The sequence below is a fragment of the Heterodontus francisci genome, chromosome 47 (assembly GCF_036365525.1).
Source record: "Heterodontus francisci isolate sHetFra1 chromosome 47, sHetFra1.hap1, whole genome shotgun sequence".
Lineage (NCBI taxonomy): Eukaryota > Metazoa > Chordata > Chondrichthyes > Heterodontiformes > Heterodontidae > Heterodontus > Heterodontus francisci.
The window spans coordinates 8340912-8365207 of NC_090417.1; the positions used below are offsets into that span (position 1 = coordinate 8340912).

Consider the following 24296-nt stretch of genomic DNA (forward strand, 5'->3'; position numbering starts at 1 on the left):
ATATTCTACTGAGAAAGAAATGCTCTATGAGAAGGATACACCATCCGTGGCCAACTAAGGAAGCTAAGGATATAATCAGACTGAAAGAAAAGGCGCACAATGCACAAAGATTAGTGGTAGGCCAGAAGATTAGGAAAATTTTAGAAACCAGCAGAGAATGACTAAAAAAGAATTAAGATGGAGAAATTAGAGTATGAGAGTAAACTGACAAAAAATTGACAGTAAATGCTTCCACAAATATTTAAAAAGTAAGAGAGTAGCTGAACTAAGTGTTAGTCTCTTTGAGTAGGAAACTGGGGAATTAATAATGGGAAACAGGAAATGGCAAAGACTTTGAACAAGTAACTTGCATCTGTCTTCACAGTAGAATGCACAAAAAGCATCCAAAGAATAACAGAATATAAAGAGGCAAAACAGTCCTGTCTTTTTTCCTCCTCAGGAGAATTGTTTGCGTTTTTAAGATCAGAGCACCTTCAAGAACTCTCCAGAGGCTCAGTGAGCCAAAATGCATTCTGGTTGCCAAGCAACAGCCAGAGAGAGAGAGAGGACAGAGATTCAATGTTGCAGTTTTGACTTTTAAAAATTAGCTGAGCAGCAATCAGTTGAGAGACTGTTCCAGCAACTGAACGAAGGAGGGCTCTCTCAGACAATTTAAACTGAAGGACAAAGAGCTGTGTTATTTCTCTCTCAAGAAATTTCTACAAAGCTTCAAGATGAAGTAATTCCCTAAGAAAATGAGAAAAGCTTTTCTTTCGGAACAAACTATCAGCATTACTGTGTTTAACACTGAAGGGACAGTTTATGCTACAACTGCCGAACTGAACTGCTGAATTCCTATCTTCAGAAGGACCTTCTGCTTCATCGGGCCTTGGAAGACTGCAAGTGAACTTTGACTGTGTTGTACTGGAAGATTCCATCCGTCAGCAACGTAACTTGCAAAGAATTTACTTTTTCGGGCAGCTATTTAAAAACCAAACTACTGTTAGTTTGTGTACATGTATGCAAATGTGGAAGTTAGTTTTTTTAATTAAGAAGTTATAAAGTCATTAGATATTGGTTTATCTTAGTGTTTAAGATTTTAGTTTTTTTTTGAACAGTTATTTTGTTGATATCTAAAGGTACCTGGTTTGGCTCGCTTCATTCATTTGGCTGCTTTTTTCTTCGATTTGGAAAGCTTAAATAAATATTATGCGACCTGTGGAGCGACAGGACTGAATTGACAGCTATTTGCTCCGACCGCGATCAGAATCATATATTTTGATTGGGGGCTTTGGAAATAAAACAAGCACTATCACTAAAACTACGAGGAATACAAATGGGACTAAAGGCTGACAAGTCCCCTGGACTTGATGGCCTGCATCCTAGGGTTTAAAAAGAAGTGGGTACAGAGATAGTGAATGCATTGGTTGTAATCTTCCATAATTGCCTAGATTCTGGAAAGGTCCCAGCGGATTGGGAAACCCCAAATTTAACACTTGTATTCAAAAAAGGAGGGAGACAGAAAGCAGGAAGCTATAGGTCAATTAGCCTCACGTGTCATTGGGAAAATGCTAGAATCCAATATTAAGTAAGTAGTAGCAGGACATTTACAATATCATAATGAAATCAGGCAGAGTCAACTTAGTTTTAGGAAAGGGAAATCGTGTTTGACAAATTTATTAGACTTCTCTGAGGATGCAACAAGCAGGATGGATAAAGGGAAAACCAGTAGACGTAGTGTATTTGGATTTCCAAAAGGCATTTGATAAGGTGCCACAAAAAAGGTTACTACACAAGCTCAGAGCTCATGGTGTTGGGGGTAATATATTAGGATGTACAGAGGATTGGCTAACTAACTGGAAACAGAGAGTCAGGATTAATGTAGCTAGGGATCAGTGCTGGGGCCCTAACTTTTTGACTTGGATGAAGGGACAGAGTTCATTGTAGCCAAATTTGCTACTGATATAAAGCTAACTAGGAAAGCAAGTTGTGAGGAGGACTAAGTGTCTGCAAAGAGATTTCGATAGGTTCAGTGAGTGGGCACAAAAAAATGGCAGATGGAGTACAATGTGGGAAAATGTGAGAATATCCACTCTGGCAGGAATAGAAAAGCAGATTATTGTTTACATGGAGACACACTACGGGACTCTGGGTTTAGAGGGATCTGGGTGTTCTCGTGCATCAATCACAAAAAATTCGCATGAGGGTACAGCAAGTAATTAGGAAGGCAAACGGAAGGTTGTCATTTATTGCCTGGTGGATGAAATATAAAACTAGCGAAATCTTGCTAAAACTGTACAGGACATTTGAGAGTTCACAGCTGGAGCACTGCAGACAGTTTTGGTCTCCTTACTTAAGGAGGGATATACTTGCACTGGAAGCAGTTCGGAGAAACTTCAAGAGGTTGATTCCTGGGACGAAGGGGTTGTCTTATGAAGAAAGATTGAGCAGGTTGGATACTCATTCGAGTTTAGAAGAATGAGACATGATTTTATTGGAACATAGAAGATTCTGAGGGGGCTTGACAGTGTATATGCTGAGTGATGTTTCCCCTCGTGGGGGAATCCAGAACTAGGGGGCAAAGTTTCCAAATAAGGGGTCTCCCATTTAAGACAGAAGACTAAGGAAGCTGCCACATTTCAATCCAAAGAAGGGTCACTGACCCGAAACGTTAACTCTGCTTCTCTTTCCACAGATGCTGCCAGACCTGCTGAGTGATTCCAACATTTCTTGTTTTTGTTTCAGATTTCCAGCATCCGCAGTATTTTGCTTTTATTATATCGCCACATTACAATGTCTGACTCTCAATCAAAACACTAAGGTCAAACCCAGTCTCAGCTGAGACATTTGGACAGGAGAGGAATCCTTCCAGCATTGCTCATTCACTTGAGAACATGCACAGTTTCAACCTTTTCCTTCTGATGGAGAAAATAGACAATTCTCACAATGTTTTTCATGCCAAATCCATCGAGACCACTACTCACAATTTAATATAAAATCCAATTACAGTTCTTGATTTAGCTGTCCTTTCTCTTCTTTAAAATCTTACTTGAAGGGCCTTGGCCTCTTGCTTACGTTTCATAACAATAAAAAGGTTCCCTTTTCTTTTCCCAGGTAGTTTCAGGCTTTTACAAATATTAGAATTTAACAGAACGACATTTTGTCAGAGGAAGCTATCGTGCTCTAACCTTCGAAAGCCACCAGTTAATGTTATAACTGCAGCAGGTAGAAATCTGTGTACAGCTCCTTCAACAATTTGCCCAATTGAATCTGCCTCTGCCCTTGTAACTGGTACAAGAAGGTCTTCATAATACAGCAGACCTGTAAAACAAGAGATTATCAGTTCTAAAACGGGGACATACTTGGCAGCTGTTCAAAGTATTTTGAAATGTCATTCAGTTCAACTTTCTTTTTTAAACAATGCCTGAAGGACTTATTGCTGCATGTCCTTTTTCTAGCTTCTGTTGACTACATTGGTGCTTGGCAGCACCAAAGATTATAGTCCACTGAATGGCATCTTCATTTTTGCAGCAGATCAACATTCTGGGTTCATACCGCGTAATTTTTCTTCTGCTTTTTATCCACCTATACTTGAATACTCCACTCCCCTAACGTCTCAAATTTAAAATAATCATCCTTGTGTTATATCTCTCATGGCCTTGTCCTTCTCTAGCTCTACAAGAACATAAGAAATAGGAGCAAAGAATCATAGAAAGTTGACGGCACAGAAAGAGTCCACTTGGCCCATCGCGTCAGTGCCGGCCAAAAAACGATCCACCAGTTAATTCGCACCTTCCAGCATCTGGCCCATAGTCCTGCAGATTACAGCACATGAGCTGCATATCCAGATACCTTTTAAATGAGTTGAGGGTTTCTGCCTCGATTACCCTTTCATGCAGTGAGTTCCAGACCTCCACCACCCTCTGGGTGAAAAATATTTTCCTCATCTCCCCTCTAATCGTTCTACCTATCACTTAAAGTCCACAAAGTGACTCCTAACAACACAGCGGCCCGCCAACCTCATCAGAGTACTCCAAGCTACGCACATGCGCCAACGGTCTCCTGCTCTCAGTGAGATGCTGCACACGCGCAGCCTACGTCTTGCCAGGACGAATTGGCGCATGCACGGGAAAACGTCATCGCGCAACGCCAACATCATCGCGTAACTCCAACATAATTGTGGAACCGCGCCTCCCGCCCCACTGGCCGCTCACTCCAGGCCTCGACACTTTCTCCTCCTCCTCCTTTCTCCCCACTGGCCGCTTCCCCCACTCAGCCGCTCGCTCCAGACCTTGCCACTATTTGCCCCCACTCCCCTCGGCCAATTGTTTGCCGCTCCTCGCTTCCCCCACCACCCCACTCTCCGGCTGCTCACTCCCCCCAGCCACTAGCTCCTCGCTTCCCCCCGACCTCCAGCCGCTAGCTCCCTGCTTCCCCTCTCCCTCCAGCCACATAGCTTCCCGATTCTGCTCCCCCCGCCCTCCAGACACTAGCTCTAGGCTGCGCCGCTTCCCTCCTTTTGGCACCCTCCCACGCCAACACGTCACCCCTCGCGGCCCACCTTGCTTCTTCGGGCAGCATCCGGAGGACAATCGAAAGTGGGTGCAAGTGGCCGAGAGAAGGTAAGTGGCGTGGCCTAGAGCACGTGTCTGGGGTGGGGGGGGGGGTGGGGGGAAAAGAGAGCAGGGAGCGAGCAGCCAGAGAGTAGGGTGGCAGCAGGGAGCAGGATGCGAATCGGCCGAGGGGAGGGGAAGGGGGGGAGGGGCAGTGGTGATGTCTGGAGCGAGCGGCTGTGCCAGTGGTGGAATGGGAAGGAAAACAGCGAGGCTGGAGCAAGTGCTTAAGGGGAGGCTGCAGGGAGCCAGCGGTGAGAAGACGGGCATATGAGGAGACGATAGAAATAAGCGCAATGGCAGGAGCAAGCGGGGAACTGTTGGGGGGAGGGGGGGGGGGGGAGCGGTGGGATGGAAGTGGCAATGGCTCCCATTGAGCAGATTTTTGGTTTGAATTTGTTTTTCTGTGATAAATTGAGCAGCGCCATCTTTAATCCTGGCAGCTGCCTGAACATCCCAGACAGTGACGTTTCAGTGTAAGAGCCTGCATTTGCGCATGCACCAGTACTGCACTGCCTAATGGTTGCATTGTCAGCAAACGCAGCCTTAAATCTATGCCCCCTTGTCACTGATCCCTCTGCTAAGGTAAACAGGCCCTTCACCTCCCCTCTGTCTATGCCACCACAATTTTGTATATTTCACTTATATTTTCCCTCAGCCGTCTCTGTTTCAAGGAGAACAACCCCAACCTACGCAATATTTCCTCAGAGCTCCATTTTTCCAGTCCTGGCAACACCCTCGTAAATCTCCGCTGTACCCTCTCTAGTGCAATTACATCCTTTCTGTAATGAGGTGACCAGAACTGCACACACTACTCAAGTTGTAGCTTAACCCATGGTTTATAATTACAGTGCATAGCTTGTCGCACATTTCAATGGAAATTACATCCGAGATAGAGAGAAAGAGACATAGACACAGAGAGAGAGCACGCAAGAGAAAACGAGAAAGAGGAGCAGGAATAGACCATATGGCCCGTCAAGCCTGCTCCACCATTCAAAATCATGATGACTGATCTTAGGATTTAACTCCACTTTCTCACGCACTCAGCATATCCCTCGATTCCCTGAGACACCAAAAATCTGTCTATCCCAGCCTTATATCTCTAACCTCATCCAGCCCTACAATCTTCTTCGAACGCTGTGTTTCTTCAATTCTGGCCTCTTGTGCATTCCCCACTCCCTTTGCCACCTCATTGGCAGCTGTGGTTTCAGTCATCTGGGCCCATTGGTTTGGAATTCCCTCCTTAAACCTCTTTGCCTCTCCATCTCCTTGTCAACTTTTAAGACCCTGCATAAAACCCACTTCCTTGACGCAGCTTTATTTACCCCTATTAAAGTCTCCCTCTTTAGCTCTGGGTCAATTTCTGCCAAATTAGGAGTCTATGAAGACCCATGAAAAATTCTGGAAAAACTTGACAACTCATAAAAACTCTCTCTTCCAGGATGTCAAATGATCCACGTTGATCAGATCCTGATCTGGATTCCTTGCTTGTGACGTTTTCTATGTTAAAGGCTTGACAGAAATGTAGTTGTTGTTGCTGCTTCAACTAACTAGCCTCTGAATGCAGAATAAGTGGTACATTCAGACGTCTTCATGTGACTCTGGGCAATTTAGTTCAGCTCCTTGCGGTCCAGAGAATAACGGGTTCATCTGGTGCAGCACAGCACCCATATAGACCAGAATATTCCAGATTTCAATTTCCAAATGTGCTCAGCTAGCCAATCTCAATTGTGACAACTGTTGGGGCACTGCAATAAGTCACTACAATCACCCCTGTCCTTTATGACCTTCGATAGCTCCCCATTTCCGAAAGTTTTCATTTTAAAATGCTTGTCTTTGACGACAGATCCCTCAGCTCAATTCCTACTTTGGCAACTTCAACGCCCTGCAACATATATTTCACCCTCCAATCCTTCCAATCTGGACGACTGTGTGTTGCTTCTCACTCCTCCATGCCACCTTACATGCTCAGAGTTTTCAACCATCTCTGGAATTCATTGCCTGGCAACATCTCTCCTCACCTTGAAAAACTGTCTCCAAATCTACATCTTAGACCTCCTGTTCAGCAATCTCCATTAAATGTTCTCCCAATTCTTTATCAGTTTCTAATTTTCCCCCTCAAAAAGCACCTTGTGTATTGCAATAGATTCAAGGTACGATATAAGTGGAAGTCTAGCATCAAGTGAGTCCTGTTCAAATGTGTGCATGAGTGAACAACAAGCAAGGACAGGGCTGAGTTTGGCTGTAATATTCTCCAAAACAATAGCAAACTAACACTCACACTTGAGTTTAAGAATAACCACAGGCTCACAAACTGCTGCTGGTATACACTGAACTATAGCCAAGCAAAATTCACTAATTCTGAAAAAGTAGAGATAAAATATACAAGTTTAACTACAAGACAACAAAGTGCGACATCACCTCAAGTCTTAGATGTTTTAAAATTGAAAAATTCACAACTGAACAACTTGCCTTCAACAAATCTTTTTGTAATTCTTTTATGGGATGTGGGTGTCACTGGCTGGGCCAGCATTTATTGCCATCTTGAACTGCCCTTGAGAATGTGTTAGGGAGCCACATTCTTGAACCACTACAGTCCATGCAGTGTAGATACTCCCACAGTGCTGCGAGAAAAGGAGTTCCAGGATTTTGTCCCAACAACACTGAACAAACAGCAATATAGTTCCAAGTCAGGATGGTGTGTGGCTTGGAAGGGAACTTGCAGATAGTGGTGTTGCCTTGCATCCGCTGCCCTTGTCCTTCTAGGTGGTAGAGGTCACAGGTTTGGAAAGTGCTGTTGAAGCTTTGGTGAGTTACTGCAGTGCATCTTGTGATGGTACACACTGCTGCGGCTGTGCAAAGTGGTGAAGGGAGGACATGAAAGTGGCGGATGGGGCACCAATCAATTGGGCTGCTTTGTGCTGGATGGTGTCGAGCTTCTTGAGTGTTGCTGGAGCTGCAGGGAAGTGATGTATGCCATCTCACTCCGAACGTGTCTTGTAAATGGTGAGCAGGCTTTGGGGAGACGAAAGGTGAGTTACTTGCCACAGAATTCCCAGCCTCTGACCTGCTCTTGTAGCCACATGACTGGCGCTGTTCAGTTTCCAGTCAATGGTAACCCCCAGGATGTTGATAGTGGGGGATTCAGCGACGGTAATGCTTTTGAAATGTCAATCGGAGATGGTTAGATTCTCTCTTGCTGGAGATGGTCATTGCCTGACACTTGTGTGGAGCAAATGTAACTTATCACTTATCAGCCCAAACCTGAATGTTGTCCAGGTCTTGCTGCATATGGAAACGGACTGCTTCAGTATCTGAGTCATCGCGAATAGTGAACATTGTGCAATCATCAGCGAACATCCCCACTTCTGACCTTGTGATGGAGGGAAGGTCATTGATGAAGCAGCTGAAGATGTTTGAGCCTAGGACACTACCCTGAGCAACTCCAGCAGTTATGTCCTGGGACTGAGATGACTGACCTCCAACAATCTTCCTTTATGCTAGGTATGGCTCCAACCAGCGGACAGTTTTCCCCCCGATTCCCATTGATGCCAGTTTTGCTAGGGCTCCTTGATGCCACATTGGGTCAAATGCTGCCTTGATGTCAACGGCAGTCACTCTCACCTCCCCTCTGGAGTTCAGCTCTTTTGTCCAGGTTTGGGCCAAGGCTATAATAGGTCAGGGGCTGAGTGGCCCTGGCAGAACCCAAACTGAAGGTCAGTGAGCAGGTTATTGCTGAGCAAGTGCCGCTTGATAGCACTGTCAATGATACCTTCCATCACTTGGCTGATGATCTGAACTGAATGGGCGAGAATTGGCCGAGTTGGATTTGCCCCGCTTTTTCTGCACAGGACATACCTGGGCAATTTTCCACATTGTCGTGTAGATGCCAGTGTTCTCCTACTGGAGTAGAATGGACTATGAAATATATCAAATTGGATTAAATCCACTTTTTCTCCCCTTTTGTGCTCAAACTGATTCTTTTTGGGGGTACAGTTGCAACGTACAGAAATATTGAACAATGATAAATGACCTTGAAAATAGTAAGCCACTTAAAAGGCAGCCTGTTAAAATAGGCTTATATTTTGTCCATAACTTTATTACCTGCTTCCTGTTCTTTTGTAAGTTTTATTTTTGATGCTCTCAAGTCATCCAGTGTTCGGAGCCCCTCTCTGTACCACTTATCAGCTGTCTTCCACCAACGCCAAAAATACTGGTGAATAGCTACAGAACCAGAAAAAAGGGTAACAAACCATGATAACTGGTTACTGACCTGCTGTTAACACAGACATGAGAATGCCAGCTCTAGTGCAATGTATTGTTATTTTCCAATAAAAAGAAAAATTAATTCTATTTATACTGCACCTTTCATGACCTCAGAACATTCCCAAGTGCTTTGCAGCCAATGAAGTACATCCTAAGTGTAGTCACTTCTGCAATGTAGGAAATAGAGCAGCCAATTTGCGTATGGCAAGCTCCCACAAACAGCAATGAGTCAACGGTCAGATAATTTTTATGTTGAGGAGTAAATATTGGTCAGGACGCCAGGGAGAATTCTGCTGCTCTTCTTTGAAATAGAGCCATGTAATCTTTGACATCCGTTAGACAGCGTATAGGGCATTGGTTTATCATCTCATCCCAAGGTGGCACCTCAGAGATTGCAGCATCCCTCAGTACTGCATCACAGTGTCAACCTAGATTTTTCTGCTCAAGTCTAAATAAAAGAATTACCAACTTTTGGAAAGGCTGCAGTGACTTTGGCTTTTTGCACCTGTTGCTGGCACCTGTATAACTAATATAGTAAAACCATGCTTGTATTCCAGAACTTATTTGTTTCAAAATAGCTTTTGAAATGTTTTTTGAAGTAACAACAGACTGAAACTAATGTATACTTTTGACCATTCACCAAAACAATTTACAACCAGTTTTTTGAAAAAAAAAAGAGACTGCTCTAAATGCACAGAAGGCTGATCAACATCTGAACAAGAAACTTAGATTACTGTTTTGGCTGGAACACCTGGTCAGAACTCAAGTAAATTCTGGGAAGGGTCCCACCTGAAATGTTAATTTCTCTCGTGCTTTCTGTTTCCATTTCAAATTTCCATTTTCTCTTTTCATATATACACACATATTTACACAACAAAATTGGTATCGTTGTTAAGATTATATCCAACAGGTTGATGTAGCCTGGAAATGGTTGAACATCATTTTACCATTCACCAGGTTTAGCAAATTTCCTCAGCATCCATTTTCTGACAATGTTTGAAACCGAACACGTGAACTTTTCAGCTCATTTTACACATGCAGTAGAACATAGCTAAGACTAAGATCTTAAGACTAAGACTTACCTTTAGAGTTTGATATCTCTGATCCTGGATTACATTCTCAACTTCTCTGCAGATTCCATCTTCAAGGATTTCCTGCAGCAAAGAGAAGGGAGACATATGCTTTTCATTTAAAGTGTTGTATCAGCATCAATAATGTTACTACAACAGTGCGAATTTAGCAGCTGCTCTCCTGGTAAGCTAATGAAAGCCTCAGACTACAGAAATAATATGCCATACCATTACCTTAATCACTTTTCTGGAATGGTCCCCGATACTAGGAATCCCTTGGAGGTCAGCCATTCTGGTCACATTATATGGCAATGACTTTAGAATAGAAGATGCTCTTGTAAATGCCAGATCCCGTCCCTCATTCTCACATAACGCTGCATTTTCAGCCAGTATCTTCAATGCATCCTAGGCAAAGTCAAGACATCTAAATGCATTCAAATCAGTCCATTTTAGTGTATGCATTTCAACATAACCAGTTTCCATTAACTGCCAAGACTCCAAATTCATACCAAGGTTTGAAAGATAATAATTATTCCTATCTTACATGACATACATTTTGAGCCTGGAATTCTCTTCTCGTTTCACCCTTTCCCAAGTAGCCACTCATCACCCATGTGGCCAGACAGTGCGTGTCAACAGAGAATAGAATGGTGCAAGTCCTCCCAGTCAATCACTGAACCTGTTCTGAACTGACTTCTCCCTACATGCGTTTTCAGGTAGCCAACATATGCAGCAACCTCAGCTGATATTGCCTCTCCCTCGGCATAGAAGTCATCAGTCTGGGTGTGACAAAGGGTCTCGGGTAACCCCACATCTTTCATAATAATCACTGCAAAGTATTCTCAATGTTTGGGGTCAGGGGAGGAGGGTTATCTATAGATTATTACCGTAAATAATCTGTTTTTATTGTTCAGCGTGGTCCTTCTTTGACAGGCGTATGGTGAAATAGGAGCCCCAATGTCAGTGGAAGCAGCAACTCCCTTTACCTAAAATCAAACACAAGTAATATGTTTTGACTATTTTCAGCCACAAGAACATCCTACCCCTCCAACATAATCAGACCAACCATTAACTAATGACGCGAGAGCAATTAAGTGGGGTCTCTCTGTGATGGAGATAGCTTTAAGATGATACGCCTGTGATGACAGATTGGAACACTTTGTTGCAAGACACGTCCACAATACTTCAAGACATTGTTGATGACTGAACAAACAACCTTCCTCAAAATAGAACCAGTAAAGGCAGACTGAGGGACACTCTGGGATTCGTCCCACTTGACTCCAGCTAACTGCAAGCCAATGGATGGGGTGGTTTTGGTGGACAAGGATTGAGAAGCTTACCAGTTGTATAAATTGGCAAACAGTCAATTTATTTGCTTCAACTCCAGCAGTACCAACGCTCAGACTCAGCATCCCCAAGACTTGGTTCTGCCAACCTGCACCTAAACTTGGATAGATAAGTGGAGTATGTCCCTTATAATGGAGAATGTGCACTCATGCATGGCAAATAGAAACTACCTATTGGCATTCCTCAGTCACTTGAAATGGTTTCCTCATACCAAGACATGTGTCTGCCCAAAACTTTAAGGAGTGAAACTGGAATTTCAGAAAACTCCATGGAATGTACCATCATTGATGGAAATTCACTTCACCTGCAAATATTTCCTGGGACTCTTGAGAATGTGTCTTCAGCATTTCAAACGCTTCAAGTTACTGAATTATTCAAAGCTCTGGCTTTCCTTATTCTGAATAATTGGATATATGCTACTCTTGAATACATTTGACTCTCCCTTCAGCCACAAAATTTTTTCTCCACTTTCTCCCTTCGTTTCCAAAAGCTGCTGGCTATGGATCCAAAGGGAATGTCAGCAGATTATTTTACCATGGAAGGGGAAAATCAAAGCCAAGCATAATCCTGCCATTCATACACAGGTACTTTCCAGCAGGACACACCCATTTTTCCCAGGGACAGAAAGCAACTGCAGCACCCAACTACTGTCCAGTTAATATTCGTCAACGTGGACCAGGAATCAAATCTACTGCCTTCTCGTCTAGTACCACACCCCATATGGTGCACAAATCAATGAAACATCAAAGAAATTCTTAGCGAGTTCTTCACAGGAGCAAAACTGCACTTTCAAACAAGATTTGCAATAAAATACCTGAAGCCGATGGCGATTTTCCAGTTCCAAGGGTCTACCTGCTTCCATGCTCTCAGTGAACCACGTGATCTCCACCAAAGCCGCTGTGAATTGAGTTCTGAGAATTCCACTCTGTTTTTCCAGCAACTCCAACACCTCATCACCCGCATTATTCTCTGACACAACGTGAGTAACAGATTCACTGAAAAGGGAAATAGTAAACTTCACAAATTTATAATTAACTAATGATGGCAATTTTGCAATTAAAACGGAAAGCACTGCAAATACTCAGCAGGTCTGGCAGCATCTGTGGAGAGAGAAGCAGAGTTAACGTTTCGGGTCTGTGACCTTTCATCAGAACAATTTTGTATTGTGTTCAATGTCTAATTCAGAACATGGATCAAGAACTGAATTCAAACAGGTGTCTATATCTGAAAGATTAACAAGTTTTTCTCTACAAATACGGGCAAACACGGTGTACTTATAGTTTTTTCTACATTGCTTTTAAGGAAAAATGAACTGCTGAAACTCATCACTCAAGACACTTGGTCAACAGGACAAATTAGCTTACTGGTCTAAGCAGCAACCAAATGCAGCTTCCCGAGGTGAAGTTAAGAGTTTTCTAAAATCATCGTGATACGCAGTTACAGTAGATTTATACATTCAGAGATCAAAAATGTTTACATTTATGAATGAAAGGCCGACAGTTAGACAGTAAAACATGAAACAATTATCATCACTGAATAAATAGACCAAAGTCAAAGATGGGAAACAAGATCAGGCGTTAGCATCAGAGGTAAACTAATTAATCTGCATACAGTTAAAATTTGCATGTAAATCCTACCTTTAACATCTTTAAGGACCTTCCGAGAGCAGCAGAGAGGACTGGACCTGCGGGAAGAACACAGAGCGAGGAGCAGATAAATAGAGCCTGAGGATAGCGACCTAGAGCACTTACCTTCCGGGAGTGCAGCGGAGAGGAGTCCAGGTGCGCCAGAGTTTGAAATCAAAGTGAACAGTGATGTCATGGGAAAGCTGCAAGGTGATTGGTTGGTAAGTAACTGCAGTTAGGGAATAACTCTAAATAGCTGGATTCTTACACCACTGTTAGGGTGTGTGTGTAAATAGCTTAAGAATAAGGAACAGTGAGTAGCTTGTATATTATTTGACTAAGGCTTATTTTAACTCGCGCACTGTATTTATTTTTAGTAGGATTCATCAGTACTAGTAAGGTTTTATTAATAATTCTAAGCTGTTGTAGTATTTAAAAGTTTTTTTTAGCAGTAGCAAAGGGTCAACTAATCAATAACAGAATGGCAGGGTTGCTTCAACCTCGAGAGTGCACCTTCTGTGCTATGTGGGAGCTCCAGGATGCTTCCTGTATCCTGGAGAACCATTTGTGCAGGAACTGTCGTCAATTGAAGCAGCTTGAGCTCCAGATTTTGGAACTTAAGCAGCAGCTGAAGACACTGCGGTGCAGTCATGAGGACGAGAGCTACGTGGATAGCACGTTTATAGATGTGGTCACCCCACAGCTTAAGAGTATGCAGGGAGAGATGGAATGGGTGACCACCAGACAGTCAAAGAAAGAATCAAGCTGGTTGTGCAGGAGACCCCTGAGTGCATCTTACTCTCCAACCGGTGTTCAGTTCTGAATACTGAGGAAAGTGATGCTTCACCTGGGGAGTGCAGCCAGAACCAAGTCCATGGCACCACAGGTGGGTGCAGGAAAGACTGGAAGAGCCATAGTGATAGGTGATTCAATAGTCAGGGGAACAGACAGGCATTCATGTGGCCACAGACATGAATCCAGGATGGCGTGTTGCCTCCCTGGTGCAAGGGTCAAGAATGTCACTGAGCGGCTGCACAGCATCCTGAAAGGTGAACAGCCAGCAGTTGTGGTCCACATTGGAACTAACGAAAGATAGAAAGAAAGAGGGAGGTCTTGCAGTCAGAATTTCGGGAGCTAGGAAAGAAATTCGCAAGCAGGACCTCAAAAGTAGTAATCTCCGAATTACTCCCAGTGCCACATGCAAGTGAGAATAGAAACAGAAGGTTAAGACAGATGAATGTGTGGCTGGAAAGGTGGTGCAGGAGGAAGGGCTTCAGATTCTTGGGACATTGGAACCAGCTCTGGGGGAGATAGGACCTGTACAGGCCGGACGGGTTGCACCTGAACAGAGCCGGGGCTGAGTTCCTTGAAGGACGTTTTGCTGCTGCTGTTGGGGGGGGTTTAAATGAGTTTGGCAGGGGGATGGGGACCTGAGGGTAGACTGAGCTGGGACAAAAATCAGACATTAAAATGGAAGGCGGAAAATTAATACACGAGTCTGCAAGACAGAGGAAACGAGGCTTAGAAAATAAAAATAATTTGGCAGTGCTCAAGGGTGTCTATTTCAATGCAAGGAGGAAAGCAAATAAAGCAGATGAGCTGAGGGCACAAATAGACAAGTGGCAGTATGATATCACAGCCATTACAGAAACATGACTTAAGAAGGGACAGGAACAGCAGCTCAGTATTGCTGGTTACAGGGTTTTCAGACTCGATAGGGAGGGGAATAAGAAAGGAGGAGGAGTGGCAATTTTGGTCAAGGAAACTATACAGCTGTGAGGAGGGATGATCTGTTGGAAGATTCATCAAATTAGGCCATATGGACTGAGCTAAGAAACAAAAAAGGGGCAATCACACTGCTGGGAGTGGACTATTGACCCCCTAACAGTCAGAGGGAGATAGAGCAGCAGATATGTAGGCAAATCTCTGACAAGTGCAAGAACAATAGGGCAGTAATAGTAGGGGATTTTAATTACCCCAATATTAACTGGGATAGTTTTAGTGTAAAAGGAATTGAGGGAGCAGAATTCTTGAAGTGCATTCAGGAGAACATTTTTGCCCAGTATGTAGCAAGTCCAACAAGAGAGGGTTCAGTTTTAGACTTAGTTTTAGGAAATGACGATGGGCAGGTCAGAATTCAGTCAGTTTTAACAGAATTATGGAAAAGGATAGAGTTAGAACAGGAGTTAGAATTCTCAATTGGGGCAAGGCCAATTTTACGAAACTGAGGAGTGATATAGCAAAAGTGGACTGGAAACAGCTACTTGAAGGTAAATCAGTGTCATAACAGTGGGAGGCATTCAAAGGGGAGATTCAAGGGATTCATAGTCAACATGTTCCCAGAAAGAAAAAGGGTCAGGCGGCCAGATCTAGAGCCCCATGGATGTCAAGGTGCCTACAATTTAAGATCAGGCAGAAAAGGAAAGCTGAAGTCCGACACCGAGAACTCAATACTACAGAAAGCCGAGAGGAGTATAGAAAGTGGAGGGGTGAAATCCAAAAGGAAATTAGTAAAACAAAGAGAGGGCATGAAAAAATATTGGCAAGCAAAATCAAGGTGAACCCAAAGATGTTTTATCAATACATTAAGAGCAAGAGGATAACTAAGGAGAGAGTCGGGCCCATAAAAGACCAAAAAGGTAACCCAAGTGTAGGAGCGGAAGATGTTGGTCTGTCTTCACAAAAGAGGGGGACGATGCAGATATTGTGGTTAAGGAGGAACAGCGTGAAGTATTGAATGTGATAAACATAGGGAGAGAGGAAGTATTAATGGGATTAGCATCCTTGAAAGTTGATTAATCACCAGGGCCAGATGAAATGTATCCTCGGCTGTTAAAAGGAGGAAACAGCAGAGGGTCTGACCATCATTTTCTAGTCCTCACTGGATACAGGTGTGGTGCCTGAAGATTGCAGAATTGCTAAATTGTACCTCTGTTTAAAAAGGGAGCGAAGGATAGACTGAATAAATACAGGCCAGTCACTCTAACCTCGGTAGTGAGCAAATTATTGGAATTATTCTGACAGGCAGGATAAACCGTCACTTCGAAACGCACAGATTCATCAAGGACAGTCAGCATGGATTTGTTAAGGGACGATCTTCTCTGACCAACTTGATTGAATTTTTTGAAGAAATAACAAGGAAGACAGATGAGGGTAGTGCAGTTGATGTGGTCTACATGGATTTTAGCAAGGCTTTTGACAAGATCCCGAATGGCAGACTGGTTACAAAAATAAAATCCCATAGGATCCAGGGAATTGCAACAAGGTGGATACAAAATTGGCTCAGTGGCAGGAAACAAAGGGTAATTGTTGACGGCTGTTTTAGCAACTGGAATGCTGGAAGGTGGGATCATCATAGGTGGATCGTTTTTTGGCCGGCACAGACACGCTGGGCCAAGTGGCCTCTATCTGTGCCTTAAACTTCCTATGATTTTGATGATTCTGACATAGAAAATTGGCCCAAAGTACACACAGAGAGGCAAAGTAAAATAGATGCCCAGACAAAGGAGGAGGAGATATTAGGACTGATGCAAAAAATTTGGTCCAAGATCTAGGTTTAAAGGAGGTGGAGGGGCAGAGATGTTTCGGGAGGAAATTCCTGAGCCTGGTCCCTCGGAAGGCACAGCTATTAATAGTGGGGCAAAAGGAGCACAGAATTCTAAGATAGGAAAATTGGAGGGAGGGCTGCAAAAGGTTATAGAGGCAGGGAAAGATTACACCATGAAGGATTGAGAGGATGAGATTTTCCATTTTGAGGCGTATGGGGACTGTGTGTCAATACAGGTCCTTGCGGACAGAGCTGCTAGACTATTGGGGGCTAGAACCCTGGCTGAGTTTTACCTTCCGAAGCTAAGTGTGCCAAGGCCAACTGTAATTTCCTACTCAGTGTGTTGGAGACAACAGTTATGATGTTCAAATTTTGCACAGCCTCCATTAGCAGCTCGAGTGCCAGAAAAATTAAATCCTGTCCTCAGGTTTGCCTCCTTTCATTTGATAATGCCAGGTGCAATAGCACATTACCCTGAGTAAAATACCAAGAATATTGTGGAACACAGTAGATTATGCAGCTATAATTCATGACCATCAGTTCTTCCTTTCACGCTGTTTCAAATTTCCATTTCCAAAAGCTGTGAATTAAAGGATTTAATTGCACTAGTGATGAATCTTGATGCCAATGGTTATTAACTAAACTTCAACAGCACAAACACATGAAAATTAGTTTGGCTAATTTGTGAATGAAGAGCTCAGGATGACAAAAGCAGTTTTAAGATTGCCTAAATGTTTAGCTTTTTTCATTCCCCTTTCTGCAGCAGTTACTATGAAGCTGGGAACAGCATGTAAACCAGGTTTAGTGGAATTCTGCTACATTACAGAAGACAGTGCACACAGAAAACAGTAGTACTTAAAATATCCAGAAAAAAATAAAAATTAGATTATTCATTTAATTTCTTTATTTTGCTCCCCTCCTAAAGGCAATGTCACGCAGCTGTGATGCCTCTGGTAGCTTACCCAAGTGTCTCTGAGTGATGATCGGCAAACTATTCAACTACCATGCATTCCACCCCAATCCTATTCTCATCCAATATATATATACCCATATGCATTTCTAGCAAGGTTGCTGGATGTCAATCAGAACCTGTAATCTACCAAGTTTTTCCCTATCTCACTCAGGAATACTAAGTGCATGTTTGTAAAATTCCTACTGTTATGAAGATCAACCAACTCAACACGAACCAATTGTTCACCAAAGGCATTCCTGTTCTGTCGGCTCAGCTGCTAACTAGTTCAACTTGCTCAGTTATTAAGGGAGCTAATGTATTTCAATAATTTTCTATGAAAAGAAATACTATATCTAGTAGGTGCTGTAGTTTTATTCAGCACTTGTCTAACAGCGAAATACCTCCTTCTCAATCAAGTTATGCCACCAATATTATGTCGCTTACCAGCAATACAGGAGACTCAATCCTTTAATTACAATAAAGCTGTGGTCCAATCAACTTATACTTCATGTAACGCATGCAGAACCCACTCAGTATACAGCATCTCTACTCCATCTACCTTTGAGACTCTACAGCAAAAGAGACACTTTTCAACTTTACTTGCACTGAACAAGTCAAAGAATGCACGTTGCATCACATGTTGTGACATGTTGTTGAGTAACTTACTGCAGTAAATATACTGCTTCTGATTTCTTAACAGTTCAAGTTTTTTTTGTTGCACTCAACACCTTTCCTAATTATTGAGAAAGTTCAGTGAATAATGTGAATCGCTTTACAATGCCTGAAAAGGATGCCTTTTCCTCCGGTGTCGTGAAAGGCCCTCGACTGCAAACAAAATGATTTTAATAAGAGAATGTGTATATGCAAAACCAGTTTTGTACCATGAAAACTCAAATAGTCTTTTGACCTTCGGTATGCCTGAAATCTATCTGCACAAACTCAAACTCCACTTTCCCATGTCCTTGCCAGTCTCTAAAATCACTCCATTCCCTCAGTGCACTGATATCAAAATTCCTCCTTGGCTTTCTTCCATCTTACCTCTGAAATTTTCTTCAGTCCTGCAGCCCTGCTCATATTCCCAAGGTCTACTGGATTGCCCGCACTTCACCCACCTCCCAACCCAAATCAGTATCAGTATTCTGCAATAAAAGCAAAATACTGCGGATGCTGGAAATCTGAAGTAAAAACACTAAGTGCTGGAAATACTCAGCAGGTTCATCAAGGTTCTGATGAAAGGTCACAGACATGACATCTTAACTCTGCTTCTCTCTTCATAGATGCTGCCAGATCTGCTCTGTAATTCCAGCACTTTCTGTTTACATTTCATTGTTCTGCAATGCTTCCCAAATCCTTGTGTTGTTTCTTCTCTCCCCCACTTCAAAATCCTTAAAACATATGTTTTGACTTTGCATAACAAGAATTTCCCCCATTCTTGCTTATTGTGCATTCCGCATCTCATTAAAACACTTGATGACAATTCACTTTATTTGTCCAAGTTGAGTTAAACTTTCCATTAGCATAATTTAAAAGGAGATGGAGTTGTCATACTCTGGTGCAACAAACATATTCAGCTGACTCACCTCATCTGTTCTTCGACTCGAAATCCCTTTTTCCGAGCGAGCTCTGTGAGGAAGCTTCTCCTGCTTGACCCCATCCTCCTCTCCACCAAAAATATGCCAACTTGACTGAACTTTACCACAGTACCAACTGGGCCGTCTCTACCCAAAGGCTCTCGGAGCATAGTAGAGTGAGCAGGATCTTTCCGCCTCTTCTTACAAGGCAACAAGGCCATGGTGGGCTAAGAGACAGAGGATCTGTCAACCTGATGGAGGGAAGGAAAAGATGTCAAACTCTCGAGTAGCAAGGCTGTCAAGCAGACAGTTAATGTCAGGAGTGAAATTCAACACAGACCCCCAAACAGGCACAGAGCTATGAATTACTGCTTCATAGGACTGATGCTGAAGGATGACATTTCATTGACGAGGGGAACTTTGTAAAAGGCAGTTGCACAGGGCCTTCTTCACGATAAGAAAGGTCACTCATATTAAATCGGCCCGATGCAGCTGGAGAACGAAAACTCAGCTCCGGCACGCGCACGCGTACTCCCTCCTCAGGCTGACGGGAAAGCAGAGCACGCGCAATACGCATGAATCACGAGACCAGGAAAGGCGGCGGCGCCTGTCAATCACCCTGCGAGTGGCTGGCAGGGTCATCTTCACAAAAAACCGACTCAGACACTAAACTGCATTAACGAGCTCTACTCCAATTAACAACTTCTACCATCATGAAGTTCAATATCATAATCATGACAAAAGTAGATTGATCCTTGCAAGTCAACAAAATCTAAGTCAGCACAAGCACAACAAAAAATTTAATAGTAAGCGTAACAATCTCTCAGTCTCAAGCTGAGTTTTGCTTGATTTACAATGTGACAGTTTCACAAAGAAACATTCAATGTCCAAGATTACAGGATGGACTTAACTTGGATACTTCTGAGCACAAACCAGAGATTGATTCTGAGACCTGATTAACCATTGGGAAACCTTAAAATGTTTTTTTTTCATGTCCAAATTACTGAAAAGATGAATTATTCAGGTTCAGGCAGGATGTTGCGATAAAATGTTTATTTTAACGTCAGGTATTCTGAAGGTTAGCTCTGACCTGGTTCTTGCTGTTATTTTATTCTATGACTGACCTCACTAATATTGGACACTCAGAATACTTTTCACATCGACAGGACATTCCCCTTTTTACCTGATCTTCCCAGGCCTTGCGAGCACCATGCAGAGGCCTGGGTAAGCAACTCTCTGAGCTTGACAAGTGTCATAATAAGCTGACTGCTTGGGATGCATTAAGAAGGCCAAGACTGACTGTTCCCTATAATTTCCATCTGCTCTGTGGGGAAGTAAACCAGACCTCCCCACGGAAATGAAACTGAGATTGGCGACTCAATAGTGTAGGCAGTGACAGATGTGATATATGAAGTAAGGAACCTTTGCACTGGACTACCGCCAAAAGCTGAAATCCAACTCATGGGTTGGCATGTGAGAAATCTGAAAAGAGTACACAATATAATATTGGTCAAAACAATACATTGAAGCAAGGAAAGACACAAGTAGAACTTCGGATTTGCGGCAGAGGGAGGTAGGTTAGACAATTCTGAATTAAATATAATTCTGTTTTATATTTTGCCTCGTTCAATTTTCCTCTTCGAAAAGAAAAAATACTTGAATTTACATAGCACTTTTCATGACCACCGGATGTCTCAAAGCACTTTACAGCCAATGAGGTATGTTTAAAGTGTAGTCACTGTTGTAATGTCAGAAAGGTGGCAGCCTAATTGCACACAGCAAACACCCAGAAACCACAATATGCTCATAACCAGATAGTGTCCTTTTGGGATGTTGATTGAGGGATAAATATTGGCCAGGACACCGGAGATAAGTCCCCTGCTCTTCTTTGAAATAATGCCATGGGATCTATAACATCTACACGAGCAGATAGATGGGCCCTCAGTTTAATGTATCATCCGAAAGATGCCATCTGATTCTTTTTGGGTTACAGGTCCATGATATAGATCATTGACCATTATTTCTGCTTTTCCCAAGTACCCATTCAAAGGCCAGACCAAGTGCATTGGCAGCCTACTTGTCATCAGCAGCAGGAAAGTCAAGCTGCATCTTATGCTCCCCAACAACTACATATTTTCCAGCAGGCGTCACTGGGTAGTGAAGCTTTACTTCCTCCAGAATTCAGGTCATTGAGGTCAATTGCAACCTTCCGAGATCAGCTCATGCAGCAACACATAGATATCAAACATAAAAGCATCTGATCTGTGACTCGGCAATACAGAGGTCAGTGGAATTACAGGTTGAGCCAGAATAAAACTAATGCCAAACATAATTAGTTTCCGTGCACATTCTCACTAAGGCCACAAAAACCATATTTCTTCAAGAGTTTATATTCCACAGACAAAAGAGTGGCAGAGGAAATAGTTAGGGTCAGGTGAGTCAAAGGCACAGATAAAGAGAGAGGGATTGAGGCAACTTTTGAAAGCAGGAAGCGAAGTGGTGAAAAGAATGGAACTCGACAGACACTTTCAGAGGTTAAGGGCATATTGGCTGATGATAGAGTCATAGAGATTTACGGCATGGAAGGAGGCCAGAGAGCCCATCGTGTCTATGCCAGCCGAAAATGAGCTATCCAGCTTAATCCCACTATCCAGTTCTTGGTCCGTAGCTTTTTAGGTTCTGCCACTTCAAGTGCATATACAGTACTTTTTAAATGTCCTGAGGGTGTCTGCCTCTACTGCCCTTTCAGACCCCCACAAATGCCTGCATGAAAAAAGTTCTCCTCAAATCCCCTCTCATCCTTCTACCAATTACCAACCCCCCCCCCCCCACCCCCACCCCACCGCAGCCCAAGCTCCATTATTTCTAGCTTTTCACCATAAAGAAACCTGTTATATCCTTTTTAGATCCAAAGTGATGACCTCACATTTGCCTACACTGAAATCCATTTGGATTACATAGGATATATGGCACAGAAACAGGCCATTCGGCCCAACCAGTTCATGACATACTTTGCCACAGATTTTCCCATTCACTTAATCTTTCAATATCTCTTCGTAATTTTAAGCTTCCATCTGCTTGCTTACAATGCTGCCTATATTTGTGTCATCGGCAAATTTGGATATGTAGCTTCTATCCCATCAACCAAGTCAATAATAAATATGGTGAATAGTTGAGGCCCAACACAGATCTTTGCAGGACATAGTCATCACATCCTACCAATTAGAGTGCCTGCTGCCATTATCCCTACTGCCACTTAGCCAATCTCCTGTCCAGGTGAATAATTGGCCTTCAATTCCATGTATTTCAACATTACCTAACAGTCTTTTTTATTTAGAGATACAGCACTAAAACAGGCCCTTCGGCCCACCGAGTCTGTGCTGACCATCAACCACCCATTTATACTAATCCCATATTCCTACCACATCCCCACAATTCCCCTACCACCTACCTATCTATACTAGGGGCAATTTATAATGGCCAATTTACCTATTAACCTGCAAGTCTTTGGCAGTGGGAAGAAACCAGAGCACCCGGTGAAAACCCACGCAGTCACAGGGAGAACTTGCAAACTCCACACAGGCAGTACCCAGAATCGAACCCGGGTCACTGGAACTGCAAAGCTGCTGTGCTAACCACTGCGCCACTGTGCCTTCAAATGCCTTCTGGAATTCCCTATAAATAACATCCATAGACATTCCCGGTCCACTTTCAGTCATCTCTTCAAAAAATTGCATCAGGTTCATCAGGTGTGACTGACCTGTCAGGCATGATCCACTCCTTACAAATCCATACTGGCTCTCTCTGATCAGCTGAAAGTTCCATTTGCTACTTTTCTTCCCATCTGACCAATCTATTGAAGCTTCTTGCAGTCTGCAGCTTTCTTTTTTTTAATTCATTCATGGGATGTGGGCGTCGCTGGTCAGGCCAGCATTTATTGCCCATCCCTAATTGCCCTTGAGAAGGTGGTGGTGAGCTGCCTTCTTGAACCGCTGCAGTCCATTTGGAGTAGGTACACCACAGTGCTGTTAGGAAGGGAGTTCCAGGATTTTGACCCAGCAACAGTGAAGGAACAGCGATATAGTTCCAAGTCAGGATGGTGTGTGACTTGGAGGGGAACTTGCAGGTGGTGGTGTTCCCGTGCATTTGCTGCCCTTGTCCTTCTAGTTGGTCGAGGTCGCGGGTTTGGAAGGTGCTGTCTAAGGAGCCTTGGTGTGTTGCTGCAGTGCATCTTGTAGATGGTACACACTGCTGCCACTGTGCGTCGGTGGTGGAGGGAGTGAAGGTTTGGAGACGGGGTGTCAATCAAGCGGGCTGCTTTGTCCTGGATGGTGTCGAGCTTCTTGAGTGTTGTTGGAGCTGCACCCATCCAGGCAGGTGGAGAGTATTCCATCACACTCCTGACTTGTGCCTTGTAGATGGTGGACAGACTTTGGGGAGTCAGGAGGTGAGTTACTCGCCTCAGGATTCCTAGCCTCTGACCTGCTCTTGTCGCCACGGTATTTATATGGCTACTCCAGTTCTGTTTCTGGTCAATGGCAGCCCCTAGGATGTTGATAGTGGGGGATTCAGCGATGGTAATGCCGTTGAATGTCAAAGGGAGATGGTTAGATTCTCTCTTGTTGGAGATGGTCATTGCCTGGCACTTGTGTGGCGTGAATGTTACTTGCCACTTATCAGCCCAAGCCTGGATATTGTCCAGGTCTTGCTGCATTTCTACACGCGTTGCTTCAGTATCTGAGGAGTCACGAATGGTGCTGAACATTGTGCAATCATCAGCGAACATCCCCACTTCTGACCTTATGGTTGAAGGAAGGTCATTGATGAAGCAGCTGAAGATTGTTGGGCCCAGGACACTACACTGAGGAACTCATGCAGTGATGCCCTGGAGCTCAGATGATTGACCTCCAACAACCACAGCCATCTTCCTTTGCGCTTGATATGACTCCAGCCAGCGGAGGGTTTTCCCCCTGATTCCCATTGACCTCAGTTTTGCTAGGGCTCCTTGATGCCATACTCGCTCAAATGCTGCCTTGATGTCAAGGGCAGTCATTCTCACCTCACCTCTTGAGTTCAGCTCTTTTGTCCATGTTTGAACCAAGGCTGTAATGAGGTCAGGAGCTGAGTGGTCCTGGCGGAACCCAAACTGAGCGTCACTGAGCAGGTTATTGCTAAGCAAGTGCCGCTTGATGGCATTGTTGATGACACCTTCCATCACTTTACTGATGATTGAGAGTAGGCTGATGGGGCGGTAATTGGCCGGGTTGGACTTGTCCTGCTTTTTGTGTACAGGACATACCTGGGCAATTTTCCACATTGCAGAGTA

General features: G+C 43.5%; 1 protein-coding gene across 1 annotated transcript in view; it reads right to left on the reverse strand.

Annotated features, from left to right (window-relative positions):
* polm (polymerase (DNA directed), mu) overlaps positions 1-19580 on the reverse strand; it is a 35379-nt gene extending 15799 nt beyond the window's left edge. The window contains 9 exon segments of the mRNA XM_068022978.1: positions 3168-3300; positions 8697-8789; positions 8792-8816; positions 9941-10012; positions 10163-10333; positions 10816-10914; positions 12090-12270; positions 18980-19221; positions 19311-19580. Of these exon segments, the coding sequence (XP_067879079.1) occupies positions 3168-3300; positions 8697-8789; positions 8792-8816; positions 9941-10012; positions 10163-10333; positions 10816-10914; positions 12090-12270; positions 18980-19191 (986 nt within the window). The 5' untranslated portion in view covers positions 19192-19221; positions 19311-19580.
* Between the last annotated feature and the right edge of the window lie 4716 nt (positions 19581-24296).